This window comes from Tauraco erythrolophus, chromosome 3, assembly GCF_009769465.1.
Source record: "Tauraco erythrolophus isolate bTauEry1 chromosome 3, bTauEry1.pri, whole genome shotgun sequence".
NCBI lineage: Eukaryota > Metazoa > Chordata > Aves > Musophagiformes > Musophagidae > Tauraco > Tauraco erythrolophus.
Window position 1 is genome coordinate 21,328,248 of NC_141467.1, and position 21,032 is coordinate 21,349,279.

Sequence of the window (21,032 nt, forward strand, 5' to 3'; positions counted from 1 at the left end):
TTCTGTTCTTGGCTTCCTTGCAGAGCGAGATAAATAAGTTGAACTGACATGAGCTTCAATATGCTAATAGTATAGCAAATGGTAGTGCCAGTTCCATGGTTCTAACGGACTACATGACAGAAATTGTAAAAGCTGAGTTGTGTCTTGTCAGTAAACAGTTAGTCCTCTTTTTACTGATAATTTTTTCTCAGATTTTTTTTGTGGAACATAATTTTAAAACAGAAATTATACTTGAATTATAATTGTTATTTTGAGAGCTTCACTATTATAACATGATTTTGAGTTTTTAGAAATTGTTTTGACTGTCAAAAACATATACTGTGCTATGAATCCTTAAGAAATAGTTCTAGCTTTTGTTCACTGGCTAAAAACTTTCTTGTTCAGTTCCAGCTGAGTCGCTTTCACAAGCAACACAATACCATTATAGTGAGATAACTTCTTTAAGCCTGGAACTAGTAAAAAGTAGTAAACAAGCATATGATATGTGATTCTAATACATCATGTCTTTTCTTAGAAAGACGATATGAAGAAGTTACTCAAAGGTCTCTCTGTACACTGAGAAATATTTAACAAAATGTTTTACAGAAAAACATTTGTCTATTGTAAGCATTTAGAAACACAAGTCATCATCATCATAAAAAGGCAGCTGAGACAAATGAAAATTCTGTGTGGCTATGATAGACATTGCTAGCAAGAAAATTCTTGGCTTTTCCTTAAAATGATGTTTTAACCCTAAGAAGAGCCAAAAAAAAAAGAAAAGATGGTTTATCTTCTTTTATTTTTCTGGGTACGTCTTTGAATACCAAATATCTCTTCTTTTTCCAAACAGTCTTTTGTATACACAAAACCTTTACAAAGAGTGTAGTCTTCTGCTGAAGATAGATTTTTTTTTTTTTTTTTTTTAAGCATTGAATATTTTGTTCACTAAAATGGTAGTAATTTGATTTTCTGTCACTACCTATAGGTGGAGGAAGCTGGACTTGTTTGTCATCCTCCTTGGAAACTGAAAGTTATCCAGCTTTTTGAAACCCAGAGAGTAAGGCATGGACTGATGACACTAGGACCTAGTGGTGCAGGAAAAACTGCTTGCATCCACACTTTAATGAAAGCCATGACAGGTATGTGAGTATTTATGTTGTAAACTGTTATTAAACTGTTATATTATAAACTTTAAACCATGTTGTTTCTTCATGGAAAGCCTCAGCTGCCTCACTGTGAGAATGTATTACTGGAAGAGTCGTTTTGTGTGTTGTAATATTAATTACTGTGGTAATTTTCTTTTATTAAAATAAAAGCTCATAGCTGAAGGAGAAAAACCATCTCTTTGAGTTAAGCTTATTTCACAGGCTGCAGTAGACTGCTTATACAATTTTCCAGAAATGGATAGTTTCTGTAAAAAATGGTTCAGTCAATCTCTCATCTATTCAGTACCTTAGTGTGCTTAAAAGACTCTGTAAGCTCTACATTGCAGTGTAAAGGACTGTTCCATTTAGGAAAAAAAGCAGAAAGAACAGATAGTTGCATTATACCATTTTCCTGTAGTTCTGTAGCACTGAGATGTGAACTACTACCAAGATAAAGCTGCTGCAATACTTTTTCAAGCTGATCTTCTGGCATAACCTCATGAAATGTAAAACTATGTGATTTTCCACGCTTCTATCTTGCATGTTAGTGGGCTCTGATTATAATTAAGATGTTAAGATAAACCGTTTTTTTAGTCTGTCTTTCAACATCCTATTACTGACTCCTGATAAGTGTCAATATTGTTTTTTTCTAAAGGTGACTGGCATAGGAGTTTTTAATCTGTTATTAGTGAGGAAAATATGAAGGTTGTATGGTCGTGATATGGTTAGATAGACTTTAGCTGCCTAAGAGACTTCACAGGGATATGTCAGGATCATAGACTTTGCTTCTAAGATGTAGGCAAGTGCATAACAGGAAAATCAAAAACAATCAGTCATGTGGAGCCATGTGTCTGGTATTTAGTCATTGGGTTTTAAAAAAGTACATCCAAACCGAAGGCTTTTAAGTGCTATTGTTTAGTTCAAAATATTAAATTAAACCTTGAATGTATTTCATCTTGCTGCTTTTCTGTTCTTGATGAATCTATGAAATGTGAATTTTACTTTCAAAATTTTCAGAACTTTGTTCTACTTTAAATTTTGATGGCTCCAATTAAAAAATATTGATGTATAGCACAGATAAGTTTTCCTGGTAAATACACAACTACTTATGATGGTGAATGTATATTAAACCATACATTTGTGTGTAATATTTTTGAATTTGTCAAAGTTATCTGACTGTTGAGAAGAAATACCAAAACTAACTGATGGTCTGCCTTCACAGATTGTGGACAGCCACATCGTGAAATGAGAATGAATCCTAAAGCTATAACTGCTGCACAAATGTTTGGTCGTCTCGATGTGGCAACAAATGATTGGACAGATGGAATATTTTCAACACTCTGGAGGAAAACATTAAGAGCCAAGAAAGGTATAATGAAAAATAATTCCCTCCAAACCAAAACAATCTGCAGGACATCTCTCTAAAGCACAGTAGCAAACTATTTTTTTTTTTAATTTATTTATTTACATGGGAGCATTAAAATGTTGCTGCAAGAACTTCTGTCTATTATATAGTCTCTGTTCTAAATGCTTTGTGTTCAATCTATGCAGTGTAGCAAATACTGTTTCACTGAATTTGCTGATCCCTCTCTTTCAAATGATAGGCCCTTGTATGGAAGAAAGGTGGAAGTTAAGAGTCAGTTCCCCCAACAGTAGTATACTATAAAAAATTTTGTTCCTGTTAGGATTTCTGCCTGGTCTTCAGCTGCCATATTGAAAGGGTGTGAATCTTTGTGTCATAGCTGCCAGCCCTGCACATACTATAGTCCATCTCAAAGACATTAGATAATTCTATTTAGGCAACTGATTTCTGCCTAAAATAATGCTGGCATATATTCTTAGACTGTTATATTAACCAAAAGAGAGGCCTTGATTGTTTGATGCTAGATGGATTCTTCCTTGTTTTGTCTGAATGTTAGTATGTGACCTTACAATTAGGCCTTAAGGTCTAAAGGAAAAAAAAAAGGGAAAATCTTAAAATTTGTTGCACTGTCAATTTTCATACAGAAATTCTTAGTATTTAAAGATACAGATACTTTTAAAATAAAAAATACTTTTGGATTTAATTTTGTGGTTTTGTTTCAAATCTAGAAATGTAGCACCCCTGAGAATATAGCATAGCATTAACTGTTGATTTTTCTAATTTGCCTTTTAACATGAAATATAAATTAACGCACTGAGATGACTTCCTCAGATTCACTGTTGCAACACTTCCGTAATGTCTCTTTATGAACCAAACTCCAGACAGTCTCATGCCTGAGATGCCTGCACTGAGCTATGAAAAACCTTTAAATATGTAACTATTTGCCTTAGAGGTGAGAAAGTTTCTCATCCGGAACCTTCTTGGTTCATACCTTGCAGTGCACCAAGCTACCTAGGTCTAGATAGTAAGGACCCACTCTGAAGGCAGATGAGAGTGGGACCATCTCTGACTGAAGGACTACCTAGCAATGCACAACAGAGCTGGCTACTCTCTCAGGGACAGGGAGTCAGAAGCCAAAGGGGAATCCCTTTCCAGCCAGGGCCTGTTGCTCAGTACTCAAGTGAGGTGAGCAGGACAGACCCAGACCCTCCTAGGAAACAGAGGCAGGCTTTAAGATACATTGCTGTTACTAAATGGAAAGAGCTGGAAAAACTTCAAAGGGAGCTGCATCAAGTTTACAAGCAGGAAGATGAACAAGAATCTTCGTCTAATGGGCCTCTTGTACTTATAAAAGTGACCATGCTATTGAGAGATTTTTCAAGTGTTCCTTTCATTTAATCTCACGACGTTTACACAAACTCTTTGGAAACACATGAATGGTGGTTTTAAATAAATCTATAGTGTCTATCTTCTTTATATTGTTTTTTTTTTGTAAGTTGAAATAAACCTAATTTATTACTATGAAGACTGGATTCACAAAACTATTTCAGACTATTACAAATCGATGACTTATGCTGGTGGCACTTTATATACTAAGCAATGGTTAATTATTATCAATAGGCGAAGAAACGAAGAACTTAATTGAAATTGAGTGATGGAAATGGTAATTGTATTAAAAGCTGAGATTCTGGCTGTGTGCATGAATTCAGAATTAGTTCAAAATTTGTTTGCAGAGAGAAGAAACTGGTTCTTGAAGGAAACTAGAACTTTCTTCATAGGCATTTTTATCTGTTGTTTTGGATTATAGGTGACCACATCTGGATAGTTCTTGATGGTCCAGTTGATGCTATTTGGATTGAGAACCTTAATTCTGTCCTGGATGATAACAGAACTCTAACACTAGCAAATGGAGATCGGATACCTATGGCACCAAATTGCAAAATAGTCTTTGAACCTCATAACATTGATAACGCTTCTCCAGCAACAGTTTCAAGGAATGGGATGGTATTCATGAGCTCATCAGTTCTCAACTGGAGTCCTATCCTTGAGGTACAATAACTAAGTGATTGTTTATATATTGAAAGTTTTACTGCTTACTTATTCAACACTTCACTGTTGTTACTTCAGGACCTAATTTTGTGCCTTTTGCTACGAAATAGCTTTTACGCTGTATAAACTTATAGGTCAGTATTTAACATAACAGTATTTCTGGTAGTTTATACAAGAGTGAATAATTTCAATTTTCAGGAACATAGTTGCACTTTTAAAAACATGGATATTTCACTTTGGGACAAATTTCTATTTCTAGATATTTTATACAATTGAACAACTCTATTGTCAAAATACCAACCACCTGTCAGCCCCTAGTACAGCTTTAGACCAAGGAAGAAGAAAGAGTAAACAGACTGATTCAGAAATCCAGAAACCCTTAAGAAAATATATGTTCTTTTGATAATCCTTGAAATAATTACAATTGGGATTTAGAACCAGAAATATAGTCAATGCTGGATCAAAGTATGTAATTCTTACATTGATGTTCTTACCTGGTTAAGTTGTCTGTTAACATTTGTAGAAGCAAAATGTCTTAAGAACCAACTAATGGTTACTCTCTGGCATGGAACAAATCATTTAGAAATACAGAACATATTATAGGTGTGTTTTGGAGGGAAGAACAGCATACAACAAATTCAGATTTCAAAGTGATTTATAAAGTAATTTTTTTCTTGTAGATGTCATCTTTCATCTTCCAAAAACCAGAAAAAAATCTTTATCATGACTGAATGGTGTTAATGATATAGTGATTGATACATTTGGAAAATTGAGCATACTATAATTTTCATAGATTTCATAGATTTTATAGATTTCTAGATTGGAAAAGACCTTAGAGATCATCCAGTCCAAGTGTCCCTAATCTCCCATTAAACCATATCCCTAAGTAGTTCATCCACCCTATTCTTAAACACATCCAGGGATGGGGACTCAACCACCTCCCTGGGCAGCCTATTCCAGTGGCTGACAACCCTTTCAGAGAAGAAATACTTCCTAACATCCAACCTGAATCTCCCCTGACTAAGCTTATACCCATTTCCTCTTGTTCTGTCACCCATCACTAATGTAAAGAGCCCCTCCCCTACTTCCCCACCATCCCTTCTCAAGTATTTGTAGGCTGTAATCAGGTCTCCCCTCAGCCTCCTCTTCAATTTTTGTCATGTAGAAAACATCTTGGTAAAGATGAAATATAACAGTTCCCAAGAATCTACCTAATGTTTTGTAGTAATATCTTTCAACAAAACTTTCTTAATTTAATTCTAGTTTTCTTCCCTTTTAAGAAACCAATGAGACAATAGCAGTAAAAACATTGGTTTCTGATTTTTTTTTTAATTATTTTTAAGCCCTATATTGCCTTAGAAATTTATTGGTAAAGTAGACTCTTCAGGATTAACACTTTATAAAAATTTAGATGAAAAGAAATATTCAATTATTTTCTCTTTGTTTTTTTTCTTGTCTAGTCAGTCTTATTGTGAATACTGTGTTGACGTTATTTTGCTTTGATGAAACATGGACTGTCTCATGAGTATCAAAAATTAAAGCTTTCTTCCTTGTGGCTAAGACACTGATTCCTGTGATCATAGAGAGAATTACTTTATTATCTTCTTCTGAAAATCAAGTTAATATACCTTTCTTCTGTATAATCCCAAATTAACATTCCTTTATATGGGCTTTAAACTTTAATTTTAAGATAGGAATAATTTAGTCTTCCGGTTTATGAAATTAGAACATCATCCAGGCCCTTGTAGTCTATTTACCCCCTTGTATGGAACTAGATGATATTTGAGGTCCCTTCCAACCCTAACCATTCTATGATTATATGATTCAAAAGAACAGAATTTAATAAACCTAATAAACAGATCTCTATGAGCTGACAAACTGAATTTTACTGTCATCCTTTCTAGAAAGTATCACATTAACAACTTTTAAAAAAATAATTTTTAAAATCAATGTTTTACAGTCTCATTCACTCATTTCATTTTCCAAATCAAATAGAATACCCTTGGAAAATACATCTAATATTCCTGTAGACAGTGTTGCTTAACTAGCCGGATGAAAATACAGTTGTCTTTGTATTATGTTTCAGATGTTCATAGTTGAGGAAACCTTTTGTAATGATTACTCTGTGTTAGTCTCAGATTCCGTATTGTTTTAACCCATAAAGCTTCTCATAATTGTAAATCTTACATAACTTGCTTGTTTATAACCAGATTCTTTGAACATAAATTCCTGGTTTGTCTGGCAATAGAGAAAAACTTGACATGCCACAGGGCATGGTCTGTGGCACCGCCTAGAACAACTGTCCTTAGCGCATTAGAGAAATTTGTGATTTCCACCACAAATGGAAATCAAGAGAGAGGCACAGTAGGCTGCTGTCCAAGCCTTAAGTGGCAGGCAGTGCCTGGTGCCTCTTCCTAGGGCTGGAAACAGTGGAGCCCCACTGGAGCAAAATGTGCCCTGAGCACGGAGTTACCAGGTGAAGGAGCTGAAGGAAGAGGTGAGAAGACTTGTGTGCCTTCAGGGAAGATAAACAGACCAGCAGGATCTTTGCAGAGACACTGAAGACTCAAGATCTCCAGCCCTGTAATGGAGAGGAGAGTGAGAACGCTTTTGACTGCGTTCAAAGCGTTGGTGAATAGAAGCAATAAAGATGAGGAAGGCTGTAAACTTGTAATTTCTGGCAACAGAAGCAAGATTTCTTTTCCATCTGCAGATCTGAAATGGAATCATAGAATCATAGAATCATAGAATGGTATAGGCTGGAAGGGACCTTAGAGATCATCTAATCCAACCTCCCTGTCATGGGCAGGGATGCCTCTCAACTAGATCAGGCTACTCAAGGCTCTGTCCAATTTGGCCTTGAACACCTCCAGGGAGGGTGCATACACAACTTCTCTGGGCAATTTATTCCAAAGTCTTAACCACCCTCATACTGAAGAATTTCTTCCTAAGATCTAATCTAAATCTGTTCTCCTTCAACTTAAACCCATTTCCCCTTGTCTTATCAATGGACACTCTTGTAAAAAGTCCCTCCCCAGCCTTCCTGTAGGTTCCCTTCAGGTATTGGAAGGCAGCTATTAGGTCCCCCCTAAGTCTTCTCTTTTCAAGGCTGAACAATCCCAGCTCCCTCAACCTGTCCTCGTAGCAGAGGTGCTCCAGCTCCTGGATCATCTTTGTGGCCCTCTTCTGAACATGAAGGCCACAGAAGGTCAGATATAATGCCCTGAGAATAAGTGAGGAGCAACAAGATCCACCAGGCATCAGAAACCAGCTTAGCCTTAACCAATTAAGAGGGAAAAGAGGGTGATTGTCATCAGGGGCTCTCTCCTGTGATGGAGGTACCCATGGGCTGTGATTTGTTGCCTATGGAGGTTTGCTGCTTGTGAAAGACTAATTGTTGCTGTGGTGGGGGGTCGTTACCATATTTCTCTAGCAGTGCCTAGAGCCTTTCCTTTTAGAATGATATTAAATCATATGGAGCTGGCTGTTCAGTCACAGCTACTTAGCAACACTCAAGAATCATCACTGACTCATTTGATAGGTTTCTTTACCAAGTCCAAAATGTTTGCATTCTTATTAGGAAAAAAAAAGTGTTTATTAATGTTTCCTAAAAATTCAGCTGTTATTGACTGTCATGGTTTGAAGTGGGGGGGAGGTCCGGGTGGCAGAAGCTGCCCATCAGACCGGACTCCCATCCCCCTCGGGGCTTGAGCAAATCGGGCGCCTCTGCGAATTGCCCTATTTACGTCGGACAAAGGAAGTGGAAAGGTGTGCCTGTGCCCAGGAGCAAGGAGAAGGGAGGGGGGCATGGCCCCCGCTCCCGGCTGGGCCAGCGGCCCGGGCCATGCCGGTGCCCGCTCCATCGTGGATGGAGGTGGTGGAGCCGCTTGGGGAACTCGGGGAGAGCCCCGCTACCGGGGTGCCCACCGGGCCGAGTTCACCCAGAAAGGACTGAAATCTAAGAGAAACGGCCACACAGATAAGAGGTCAGTGAAGATGGGACGGAACAACGTGTGCCGCGGCTGAGTCCCCTTGCGAGCGGCCCCTTGCAGCCAGTCCTCGGTGGAGCAAGCAGAGACCCACTTGCAGCCCGTGGAGGATCCACGTCGAGAAGAGATGCCAGAGCCTGAGCACGGTACGCATCTAGAGTCCGTGGGATGACCCCTGCCGATGGGGAGGTGCTTTGTTAAAGGAGATGCCTGAGCCTGAGACTATTGTGAATCATGGGCACAGGTCGAGGCGCATTTACGCATTTGAAGTCTGTACGGAGACGCATTTAAAGTCTGTATGATGACCCACGCCAGAGCGAGTGGCTACAGCTCCTTAAAAGTCCAGGACTGGTAAAGCCCGCACTTGGGGCAAATCCGATGGGGTAAGGATTTGCCTCCTAGCGGGCAGGATTCACGCTTTCGCCGTGAGTAGGGGATCCACTGGATCAAGGGACAATGGTGTAAGGGCTCCTTTTCCTTTAAGAGAAGCGGCAGTAACAACATGGAATGAACTGACCTGCACTCCCCCATTCACTGCCCCCTGCGCCGCTGGGAGGAGGAGGTAGAGCCAGGAAGAAAAGGCAAAGGGGGGGGAGTGGTGTTGTTTTTAAGACCTGGCCTTGTTTTCTCGTTATCCTCTCAAGTAACCATTTTTGTGTGCTTTTTGTCTCTTTGTAGGTAGCTGTTAATAAATAGTTTTGCTTTAAGAAAACAGCCTCTTTTGCCCGGGACCGTGGTTGGTGGGTGCTCCTCTGTTCCTGTCTCGACCCTCAGCTCTTTTATTACATTTTTCTTCTCTCCATTTTACTGGGGTGGGAGAGCTGCGTGGGATTTAGTTGCCGGATCGGCCTAACCCACGACATTGACGTTTTACCAATGCAAATACATGCAATCAGCAGAAGTGCCTGATATGTATTACTGCAAGGCTTTGCTTTTTTGTTTTTATTTTATTTTAAAAACTAATATGGATACTTGGGAAAGTGTAAGTGTAAATTACGCATCTTCCACTTGAGTTCTTCCTTTCTGTACATATAGCACTGCATAGATGCTACTGATGATAGATTCTCACAACTCTACCTCTTTTCATTGGTTAATTTGCAGACAACAACTTGAATGTTTCACGTTAAATTGAGCTATAGATTCACCTGCAAAGATAGTAAAAAAAAAAAGAAAAGCATTTTGCCTTATCAGTTGTGATTTACTTTCTCACTTTAAAGTGATATGCAGACTAAATTTAGTTGTGTTCAAGTAAGTGTTGCCTGAAAGTAGTTTCATTTAATCCATGACCTTATGCTTTTAATTTATTTTGTTGGTAGCAACAGTCAAAAGAAAAACAAGAACATGTTTGGGTTTTGTTTTCATTTTTTTGTTTGTTTTTGTTTTGCTTTTGAATAACAAAATGCAAATTATGTTCATTTCAGCCATAAAACAATCTTTCCAACCTCCTTTCCCTATTTTGATGGCTTTTTCATTACGTCTCCCTTTAAATCTGTTTTGCAGTGCAATATATTACATATTCCAGCAGATCAGGGTAGATGTTAATCTCATGTTGTCCACTATAGGATTTCCTTACTTTTGTTATAGAATTAAATGGAGTTTTGTTTCTTTAGTTCCTAATTCTCAGATGCTTAATGAAATATAGTGTTTGTTGATATTTCAGAAGAACTATGAAAAATAATTAAAACCAAATATGGATAGCTCAGGAAGTTGTTGTATATATTTAGATTTCCTATCCTTACAATTTATAAACAACTAAATATAGCAGCCTATTGGGATTCAATATCATGACATAAACTAAATATGCAGCCTATTGGGATTCAATATCATGACATAAGCAATTTCCAAATTCAGTTAAATAGATCTCACACTTTTCGCTGTTCTTGTCTAACATACTTCTTAGGCAGCTTTTGCAAAGTGATCAAAGGTATTTGATCCATTACTCATCAACTTCCTCCAAAGCAAAAGCATATTACTAACTTTTCTGCTTACCTCTAATATGTTCTGAACAACTAGTGAAGTTCCAGATATTTATTTTAAGTAGTTCTGCCATTTAATCTTTAGCACTTTGTTTTCCACCTACCTGTTTCTAGAGAGCTTTTTCGTATATCTACCGGTATTGTAGAAGTGTAGAAAAGAATCACAGAAGCACAAAATTGTTGAAGTTGGAAGAGACCTCTGGAGATTATGTAGTTGAACACACCTCACTCAAAGCAGAGTCAACTAGTATGTTGCTCAGGACTGCGTCCTGTTGAGTTTTGAGACAGAGACTCCAGAAGCTCACTGAGAAGCCTGTTCCAGTGTTTGACCACTATCACAACAACAAGAAAAAAGTTTTTTTCTTGTGTTCAAATGGATTTTTCTTTTTTCAATTTGTGCTAAATTTTAATTTTGTGGAAGAATCTGCAAATGTTTTTGCTGATGTGTATTTTATGTAGAAAATAAATTCATGAGAACTGAAAGAGAATCATTCTGCTACAGAGATGAGAGAAAGCTTCTGAGTAACTCAAAGAAACAGGTTACTACTTTGAGCTAAAGGCATCAAATAACAAATTCTGTTCTATGATCTTGAGAAATAGGTAGTTCTAATTAGGTTTTGTTTGTCCACCATTATAGATACTGAGAAGCACAATAAAACCACTACACACATCAGCAGACATCCTCCCCTGAAATCCTAACTTTTTTTCTGCAACTGCCAGATGTTTCTGGAGTACCCTGTATCACTGCTAGAAACCAGCATTGTGCAGAATAAACCAAACTTTTGTTCAGTACACATGATATTCTTTCTTTGCAGAGTTGTTGTATACCTTAAAGAGCTGATGTAATTAAAAGTATTTGAAAAGAATGACTTTGTGCTGTTGAAAACTTTAAAGTGCTTCTTTTCTTCAGTATCCATGTTTAACATCCAGTAGGGATTATGAGCACTTGGTTGAAGTTTGATCTTCTGCTAGCCAAACCTTGCCCAAGAGGCAGGGAATCTCAGCCCCCCCCAAAAGAAATCAACGTTCCATGCTTGCTGGACCTTTTGAATTACTGGAGTTGAATATGCTGAGACTTGCATTGAGAACTAAATTTATTTTCTTACCATGCTTTGTAACAGGGATTTCTGAAAAGACGTTCCTTCCAAGAAGGTGAAATTCTACGTCAGCTGTATTCTTCATCATTCCCAGACTTATACCACTTCAGCATTCAGTCTCTGCAATGCAAGACTGAGATGTTGGAAGCCTTTGTGATTATGCAGAGCATTAATATGCTGCAGGGCCTTATCCCATCTAAGGTAAAGTAATGTGGATTTTTTTTATATTTACTTAATCTAATGTAGATAATTTTCGGTCATGAAGTTATGCAGAGAGGAGATTCTTTGACTTGGAATATAAAGGAAGATGCAGGTTAGTAAGGAATACCTTCTTTTTCTTTAGAAAATAATAGCTAGGATGTACCCTCTTTCACATTTGAATTTGATGTCAAGCACTGACATGTAGCATGCATCAGATAGCAGTTTTCTTTCAGTTTTTTGGGGTAGAATGTTATCAGGTTGTAAGATAGAATTTAACCAGATCAAATGCTATAATGGATGATTAAAAGTGATATTTACAGAGTGCTTTTTTGTGTTTTGTGGTCTACTCAATATTGATTCAGTCCTGTTCATTGATGAAGGCGTCAGTAAATTTAAACATGTCTGAAGGCTTTTAACCTGATGTTACTAACGATTATTAAGTAGAATTTTCAGACTATTGAAAATAAAAATCTAACTCAATCCTTCAGGAGCAAGGAGGGGAATTGACTCCAAAATACTTGGAAAGGCTGTACGTCTTCTCTCTTATGTGGAGTGTAGGAGCATTACTAGAACTGGAAGACAGATGCAAAATGGAGCACTGGCTTCGAAACCATGCAACAATAAAACTCGATCTTCCCTGTATACCAGAGGACAGTGAAGATACCATGTTTGATTATTATGTGGCATCTGATGGTTAGTAACCCATCTGGGTGTGGTATGGGGTAAAACTTAAAAATAATTTTAAAATTGTGCTTCTTTTATAGAATTAATTCAAAAGTTTTTTGTGGCTTATCTTCTTTTGGGTTCCTTAGCAAGTTTTGTTTTATAGCCACACTTTACTGATGATTTTGCATAAAGCTTTTTCCCTGTTTCCTGTGAGAAATCAGAACGTGGATATATATAGTAATGGCCTCTCTCTATATATATATAGGCCAAGTAATAGTAGTGGCATATATATATATAGAGAGAGAGTAATACATAGTAATGTATAGTAATATATATAGTTTACTATATGAAGTATAGTAATGGCCTATATATATAGGCCAAGTGCAAGGTCCTGCACATGGGTCGGGGCAATCCCAAGCACAAGTAAGGTTGGGCGGAGAATGGATTGAGAGCAGCATGGAGGAGAAGGACTTGGGGGTGCTGGTTGAGAAGCTCAACATGAGCCAGCAATGTGCACTGGCAGCCCAGAAAGCCAACCGTGTCCTGGGCTGCATCCAAAGAAGCGTGGCCAGCAGGTTGAGGGAGGTGATTCTGCCCCTCTACTCTGCTCTTGTGAGACCCCACCTGGAATACTGCGTTCAGCTCTGGAGTCTCCAACGCAAGAAGGACATGGAGCTGCTGGAGCGAGTCCAGAGGAGGGCCGCGAAGACGATCTGAGGGCTGGAGCACCTCTGCTATGAAGACAGGCTGAGAGTTGGGGCTGTTCAGCCTGGAGAAGAGAAGGCTCCGGGGTGATCTTATAGCAGCTTTCCAGTACCTAAAGGGGGCCTACAGGAAAGCTGGAGAGGGACTTTTTACAAGGGCATGTAGTGACAGGACAAGGGGCAATAGCTTTAAACTGAAAGAGGACAGATTTTGATTAGATATAAGGACGAAATTCTTCACTGTGAGGGTGGTGAGGCACTGGAACAGGTTGCCCAGAGAAGTTGTGGATGCCCCATTCTTGGAAGTGTTCAAGGCCAGGTTGGATGAGGCTTTGGGCAACCTGTTGTAGTGGAGGGTGTCCCTGCAACCCTGGGGGTTGGAACTAGATTATCTTTGAGGTCCCTTCCAACCCTAGCCATTCTATGGTTCTATGATACTGATACAGAAAGCCTCATGGACTTTGTGCCAATGAATTGTCAAGTGAACAAAAATAGACAAGCTTCATCCTTGTCATAATTTATGTAGGAAAGAGAAGGAAGCTTCTTAGACCCAACTTGAGAGATTCCATGATTATATGATTCTATAATTTTGGTCTGAATTTACAGAGTGGGATTACTGTATGTGAGACAGAGGCATTGACAATGAGTTAACTCAATGGAAAATAAAGAAGCGACTATACCTTGTCCTACTAAAACATTAACTTCATTTCTTTCTTATTAGGTAAATGGATTCACTGGAATACACGCGTTGAAGAGTATGTATATCCCAGTAGCAGCACTCCAGAGTACAGCTCCATTCTTGTGCCTAATGTTGACAATGTGAGGATGGATTTCCTTATTGAAACCATTGCGAAACAGGGCAAGGTACTTTGTATTTCACATCTAAAGAGTGCTAACAGTACACATGATAAAGCTTTTGAATTAGAAGTGAAATATTATGTTATTGAGAAAGAAAGACTTTATTTAATATAAAATGATGATTTACATTCAAGTAATATACTTGAACTCTTTGATACTCACTGCTTCCAGACTCTTTTGTCTTCCCCTCACCCATCCCTGGTGGAAATAACCATAATTACATCTGAGATGAGGTCAGAACAGAAACAATTTTTTTTTTTTATGTAATGTTGGAGTGGGAGCAGCACACAGAGCAGCAGAGTGCCAGACTCTGCTGATATGAACTCTGCCCACATGGGGCAGTTACAGAGCTTATGTACCTTTAGATTATGCAACCTATTCTTCACCAAAACTGTGTCAGATAAGCAGGATATGATAAATAACAACAGCAATTGAAATCTTTCGGATTCTGAGGCTCTAAATGGTACATCATTTTTCAAATAATCGTCTTTTACTAATAATCTATTCCTTTGTTAGTTAAGTTGTGCTGATTGACATGACCGTTAACTGCAAATATTTTTAACTTATGAGGCCTACAAAAGTCTATGAGACATTAAATATTTTGCTTCCACGTGTTCCTTATTGAGAATTCACTTTACATAACTTCTCTAGTTTCATTTCCATTTAAAAGCTAAATGGGATTGCTGAGGCTTTGCTAAGACACCTAGATCTTGTGTTTCATCTTCTTTCAATGTTATCTTTGTCTAGGCTGTCCTCCTAATTGGTGAGCAAGGAACTGCAAAGACTGTTATCATCAAAGGTTTTATGTCAAAATATAACCCTGAAAGCCACATGGCTAAGAGTTTGAATTTTTCATCTGCAACTACCCCATTAATTTTCCAGGTATAGTCGTCATTCACTTTCTAATACAATGTGACTGGATTCAGAGATTGTTGTGAGAATTTGCCAGGAGGATGCTTCTGAAAGTGATTTATTTAGTTGAAAGCAGAAACAAAAAAGGACCTTCTCAAAAGGACTAAGTGTCCTAACATATGTTTTAAAAGACTTCTATAAAAACCATGTTCCCTTCAACTGCTTCAGAAGTTATTGTGTTGTTCTTGGACTATTACAATGCCATGCATAGTATTTACTTCATCACGTTGAATGTTTTTATGTCAAATGTGTCAGTTCTCACTAATTTAGTAGAGCTGTCAGTGACTTCTCTCAGATTTCACTGAAAGCCATGAGTAAAATAAGTGCTACCCACAACAATCTGTCATAAAACCAGATTACTGTCTGCAATTCAAATTTCAGTAAATTAAACTACTTATTAAAAAAGTAACACATGCAGTGCAGCTGCTCTAAATAGAACTATGTATACTTGAATCCTCAACTGTACTGCCTGTCCAAATTTCTACTGAGCTACTTTGAATCGTTTCAAGTTTCTTTAACCTGCTGGCGATCAGAAGTTCTGTCTATAAGCTCGGTGTATTGTCTATCATTTGGCTCGATAGCATAGTAGAAACTATTAGCATGTTTAATATACAGGTATGTAATTTTGGTCTTATTTTCGTTAGTATTTTTCCTTCTGTTAATTGGACTATAGAAACAAAAACTAGTGTCAGTATTTTTATAAAATAGGTGTCAAGTTTATTGGCGATAGATGATAGTCTGTTGATGATAAAGACATCTGAAATAGATGTGCAAGTCTAATACTCCAGTCTCTGATAACAATCTAGACCAAAGCATTGTCCATTACAGCACACGTGCATTTAAATTACTCTGACTTTCTAAAATCCTGGTCTAACTGATGCCATTTGTGTAAGAATGCTTTCCAGGCTACTACAGAAGCCTAGGCACAATGTAAGAATGCAGATATTTAGATTTACACTAAAGAATAACCATGTATGGGTAAGTGAATGTTCACTTGGTATAGAATAAATAAAAACTGGACCTTAAGAAGAATGTAACAATGGAAAGTTGACGGGGAGAAAAGTAGTGGTAAGTGCACTATAAAGCAAAGTTATTTCATCAAGTGTATTTATGCATGTGAGTTTAATTATCATTGTGTGCTTTTGTGAAGTACATTGAAGTCTGCTGGAAAGGTCTTCAAGAATCACATCTTTCAGATCTGACAGATTATTAGTGTAATCTTTATTGCTAGTAACTATAAATTTTGCTGATAAATGAATAAAAGGAAAAAAAAGTTTGAAATGGTTTCAAAATTATGAAACTATTAGGCATGGTTGTCTATACTAGATACTTGTTATATCTTATACCAACCTAATGCTGTATAGCATGAGATTTCAGATGTTCTAGTTGAACTGTAGTGCAATTACCTCCAGCAGATGTGTTGTCTAAACCTTCTTTAGTAAAATTCGGTGCAACAAAGTTGTCAATATGTTTAAATGATTGAATCATGTATGAAAGGAAGGACTCTTTGTAACTATGCTAATAATTGCTTTTTAACAGCGTACAATAGAGAGTTATGTGGACAAGCGCATGGGCACAACTTATGGCCCGCCTGCAGGCAAAAAGATGACAGTCTTCATCGATGATGTGAATATGCCCATAATAAATGAATGGGGAGATCAGGTTAGTTTGTGAAAGAGGAAAAAAGAAGGCAAAAGACATTTTCTTTTTCCTTACTGCACTGTAAAACTGGCCTCTTCTCAATCAGGCAGTAGCAGGGAAATTTGATATGTAGCGCTTAATTTTTAAACTGTCTTTTAAAATAACTCATCTAGTTTTATATTGTCATGAATTAACTGAAAATAAATATATTGACTGCAAGAAGCAGTTCTAGTACTCCTTAAAACACGCCTGTATAATTTTAATAATGATTTTTACCAACACTCATTCTTTAATTAAAAAAAAAAAATTAGAAAAAACCTTTGGAACACTAATTTTGATAGCAAACTGACTGTGTGGACAATAATTAAAATACTGTGAATGCTGAGAAGTAAGAGGTGGCTGCTTTAGAAAAATGGAAGTAATCATTATGTACATTGGCAAGAGTGTTCTGAAGTATATTGCTTTGGAAATTAATATTAGAATTTCTGGAGAAGTATAGTCATGTAATGTAGGGTCTGTGGGATGTTTTCAGCTGGTGAAATGGAAAAAACAGGTTGTCCATTTATGGCTAAGGAAAGGAACCTTGCATTCTTTTGTATGGAAGTAATTCTGTGTTTGCAGCTTGAAAAAACATGTTTGTGATTGTTATATATGGAAATTTCTTCAAAATATTTGGTAGCAAATGCAACATGTGAAGATGCACCAGTTTGGGCTTGATTGGAACAAACTGGAAATTTTGTGTGAAAAGGAAGTTTTTGCAATACAACAGTATTGGAAATGATGCAGCATTCAAGAGAGAATGAATTGAAGTATGAAGGATTGATGTTAAGCTAGGGGATTCCCCTCTACTCCCATGGTTTTTGTCCATAGGTATTACCAGTGAAAAGGACAATCTAAATATGCTTGTTCCTAGCAGTGCATTTTTCTCCTGAAGCAAAATAAGCAGGAATTTGGGGGAGAAAATAGTGATGTACTCTTTATTAGGTCTTTCAAGTACACAAGGGTGTTTTGTATTTCATTTCGTTGTGTGTGTAATATTCTGTTATATAATACCTGGTTATTTTACAGGTCACTAATGAGATAGTTAGGCAGCTGATGGAACAGAATGGACTGTATAACCTGGAAAAGCCTGGTGAATTTACCAACATTGTGGACATTCAGTTTTTGGCTGCCATGATCCATCCTGGAGGAGGTCGCAATGACATTCCACAGAGGCTCAAGAGACAATTTTCTGTGTTCAACTGTACTCTGCCTTCTAATTCTTCCATTGACAAAATTTTTGGTAAAGGGAAATAAACTTTTTATCAATCTTATTTTCGAAAATGGTAGTTGATTTTTCTTTATCCCTCTATTTATAAACATTATAATTAAAAGAGGCTTAATCCTCCTCAGATTTGTTTACCAGCACATTTTCCTTCAGAAATCATTCCCCACCTGCAACTTCGTCAATCTATAAGTTTTTCAGGTCCAATCTCATCTCTGCATCTATTGATATGCTAAGTGTTAGGAAAAATGGCAGAAAGGCCATTCCTAGTTTTAGTGGCAATGCTGGTGGGTTGCTAAGGTGCTACTGGTGCTGAGTATGAGTGACTAATGACTAGACTTTCACAAATGACAGGATCATATTGGTTTCGGAGAAGAGATTAGCTATTCAAAAGCTGTGGAAACTATTTTGCTAAACAAAAGAACATTTTTAACAGTTAGTTAAAAGCTAAATACCCAGTGAGCTGGTGGCAGAATGATGTTAAAACCAGGTGAATCAAGACTTGAATAAAGATTGGAAAGTTATTTCAAAAATTAGAAAAGGTTTTGAGGATGAAAAAAAGAAAATAAAAATTAAGAAGATTGTAGCTTTTGGTGTTGTGCTAGTGTGTCTTAGAAAAATCTTTCATTTCACAATTTTTTTTTTTTCCACAGGTGTAATCGGAGAAGGGCACTACTGTAGTGAGCGGGGATTTTCAGAAGATGTGAAGAAAACAGTAGCCAAATTGGTTCCACTGACACGCAGACTGTGGCAGGTTACCAAGCTAAAAATGTTGCCCACACCAGCCAAGTTTCATTATGTCTTCAACCTCCGAGACCTCTCAAGGATTTGGCAAGGAATGCTGAACACTACATCAGAAGTGATTGATGAACCAAAGGTAAGTGCAGCACATCAGTGACTTTGTTAATAATCAGTGTTTTATTAGTGTAGCAAAGAGGATGAAGAGTCTAACTTCTTGACGTTTAAGTTCACTTTAGAAAAATATAATTTCTGATTAAGAAAGTTTTTCAGTGTTTTTTTGAGACAAAGATGTTTTAGTCCAGCTTTTACAGTGCCAACTGGAATGACAACTTTGTTTCATAACTATAACAAAAATCACTTCTTTTGACAGAAGAGAGTTTGCTTCTGTCTGCTTGTTCTGTTACTGAGAAATGCTAGTTTGTTTGAAAAATAAGAGCAAAGAAAATTATGAGAAGCAATGAACTTATTTAAACCTGATGAAAATGCATATATATTGATTAAAAAAATAAACAGTTCCTCTCTCTCCACAAGCATCTTGCGGCTTTCAGTCATTGCCTAAAAAATGATTTCTGGCTTATGGCTTAAATGGATAAAATAGTAACGGGACAAAGTGATTTTTTTTTTTTTTTCCATAATCCACCTTCCTTCCAGAGAAGCTCAGTACTTTATGCATCATTTCTTTTTTAATTATTTTAAGAAAAAGTCATTTACTGTTTTGAGCACTGAAACATGAAGTGCTCGAAAAGCAATGTTTATGGTAATCGTGGAAAATTTGTTATACGTTTTAGTTATATAATTATTTCATGTTTAATGTACTTGCCTGCTTGTTGAATAAGCTCCTGAATTCTACTACATCTAAAATTTAAATTTTAGAATTAATTTTAATTTCTGAAGCTAAAAATATACAGCACTAAGATGATTATATGTATATATATTCTCTATTAATGTCTTTTGAAGTATAACAAACAATTGCTCAAAATCTGATTGTATAAATTTCCATATTAGTTCTGAGACTTGATATAGTATGTGTCATTTGTACAAAGTGCTGTAGGCTCAAACAAGAGGTCTTCAAGGAGTACTTTGAATTTTTTCTAATACTGTGTAGTAATAGTGTAGGATTAAAACCAGTGCCGCTAGGATTAAGAACCTGGGAGGTTTTCCTTCTTCATTCTATGACCGAACCGAAGGACTTGCATGGATGAACAAGGACCTTCTGGACAAACTCAAGCGTAAAAGTGTAGCCTACAGAGGGTGTAAATGAGGACAGGTAGCCTGGGAGGAATACAGAGAAAATGTCTGAGCAGCGAGGGATCAGGTTAGGAAAGCTAAAGCCCTGATAGTGTTAAACCTGGCCAGGGACATCAAGGGCAACAAGAAAACCTTCTATAGGTACATCAGTGATAAAAGGACTAAGGAAAATATGAGCACTCTCCAGAAGGAAGCAGTAGGCCTCGTTACCTGGAATATGGAGAAGGCTGAAGTACTCAATGACTTTCTTAGCCTCAATCTTCACTGGCAAGTGCTTTAGCCACACCTCCCGAGTCACAGAAGGCAATGGCAGGGAGAATGAAGAACCACCCAATGTAGGAAATCAGGTTCGACTCCATCTCAGGAACCTGAAGGTGCACAAGTCCATGGGACCTGATGAGATGCATCCCGCAGGTCCTGAGGGAACTTGCAGACTAAGTTGCTGAGCCACTATCCATCATATTTGAGAAGTTGTGGCAGTCCAGTGAAGTTCTCACTGACCGGAAAAGGGGAAACATAGCCCCATTTTTAAAAAGGGAAAAGAGGAAGACCTGAGGAACTACAGGCCAGTCAGTCTCACCTCTTTGCATGGCAAGATCATGGAACAGATCCTCCTGGCAACTATGCTAAGGCATATGGAAAAAAAGATGATTAATGAAAGCCAACATGGCTTCACTAAGGGCAAATTCTGCCTGACAAATTTGGTGGCCTTCTGTAATGGTCTTACAGCATTGGTGGATAAGGGAAGAGCAACTGACATCATCTGTTTGGACTTGTGCAAGGCATTTGACACTGTCCTGCACGACATCCTTGTCTCGTAAGTTAAAGAGACATGGATTTGATGGATGGACCAGTTGATGGATAAGGAATTGGCTGGATGGTCGCACTCAGAGAGTTGCGGTCAACGGCTTGATGTCCTAGTGGAGACTAGTGATGAGTGGTGTTCCTCAGGGGTCAGTATTGGGACTGACGTTGTTTAACGTCTTTGTTAGCAAAATGGACAGTGGGATCGAGTGCACCCTCAGCAAGTTTGCAGATGACACCAAGTTTTGTGGTGTTGTGGACACACTGGAGGGAAGAAACACCATCTAGAGGGACCTTAACAGGCTTGAGAGGTGGGTCTGTGAGAACCTCGTGAAGCTCAACAAGGCCAAGTAAAAGGTCCTGCGCACGGGACAGGGTCATCCCAAGCACAAGTA

General features: G+C 37.7%; 1 protein-coding gene across 2 annotated transcripts in view; it reads left to right on the forward strand.

Moving 5' to 3' along the window:
• DNAH5 (dynein axonemal heavy chain 5) overlaps window positions 1-21,032 on the forward strand; it is a 159,626-nt gene that overhangs the window by 86,160 nt on the left and 52,434 nt on the right. For both annotated transcript variants that reach the window (XM_086609042.1, XM_086609044.1), the window contains exons 41-50: window positions 965-1,118; window positions 2,347-2,493; window positions 4,295-4,536; window positions 11,623-11,799; window positions 12,288-12,492; window positions 13,891-14,033; window positions 14,775-14,909; window positions 16,479-16,601; window positions 17,649-17,862; window positions 18,498-18,721. In XM_086609042.1, coding sequence (XP_086465168.1) covers window positions 965-1,118; window positions 2,347-2,493; window positions 4,295-4,536; window positions 11,623-11,799; window positions 12,288-12,492; window positions 13,891-14,033; window positions 14,775-14,909; window positions 16,479-16,601; window positions 17,649-17,862; window positions 18,498-18,721 — 1,764 coding nt within the window. The remainder of the gene's footprint in view (window positions 1-964; window positions 1,119-2,346; window positions 2,494-4,294; window positions 4,537-11,622; window positions 11,800-12,287; window positions 12,493-13,890; window positions 14,034-14,774; window positions 14,910-16,478; window positions 16,602-17,648; window positions 17,863-18,497; window positions 18,722-21,032) is intronic.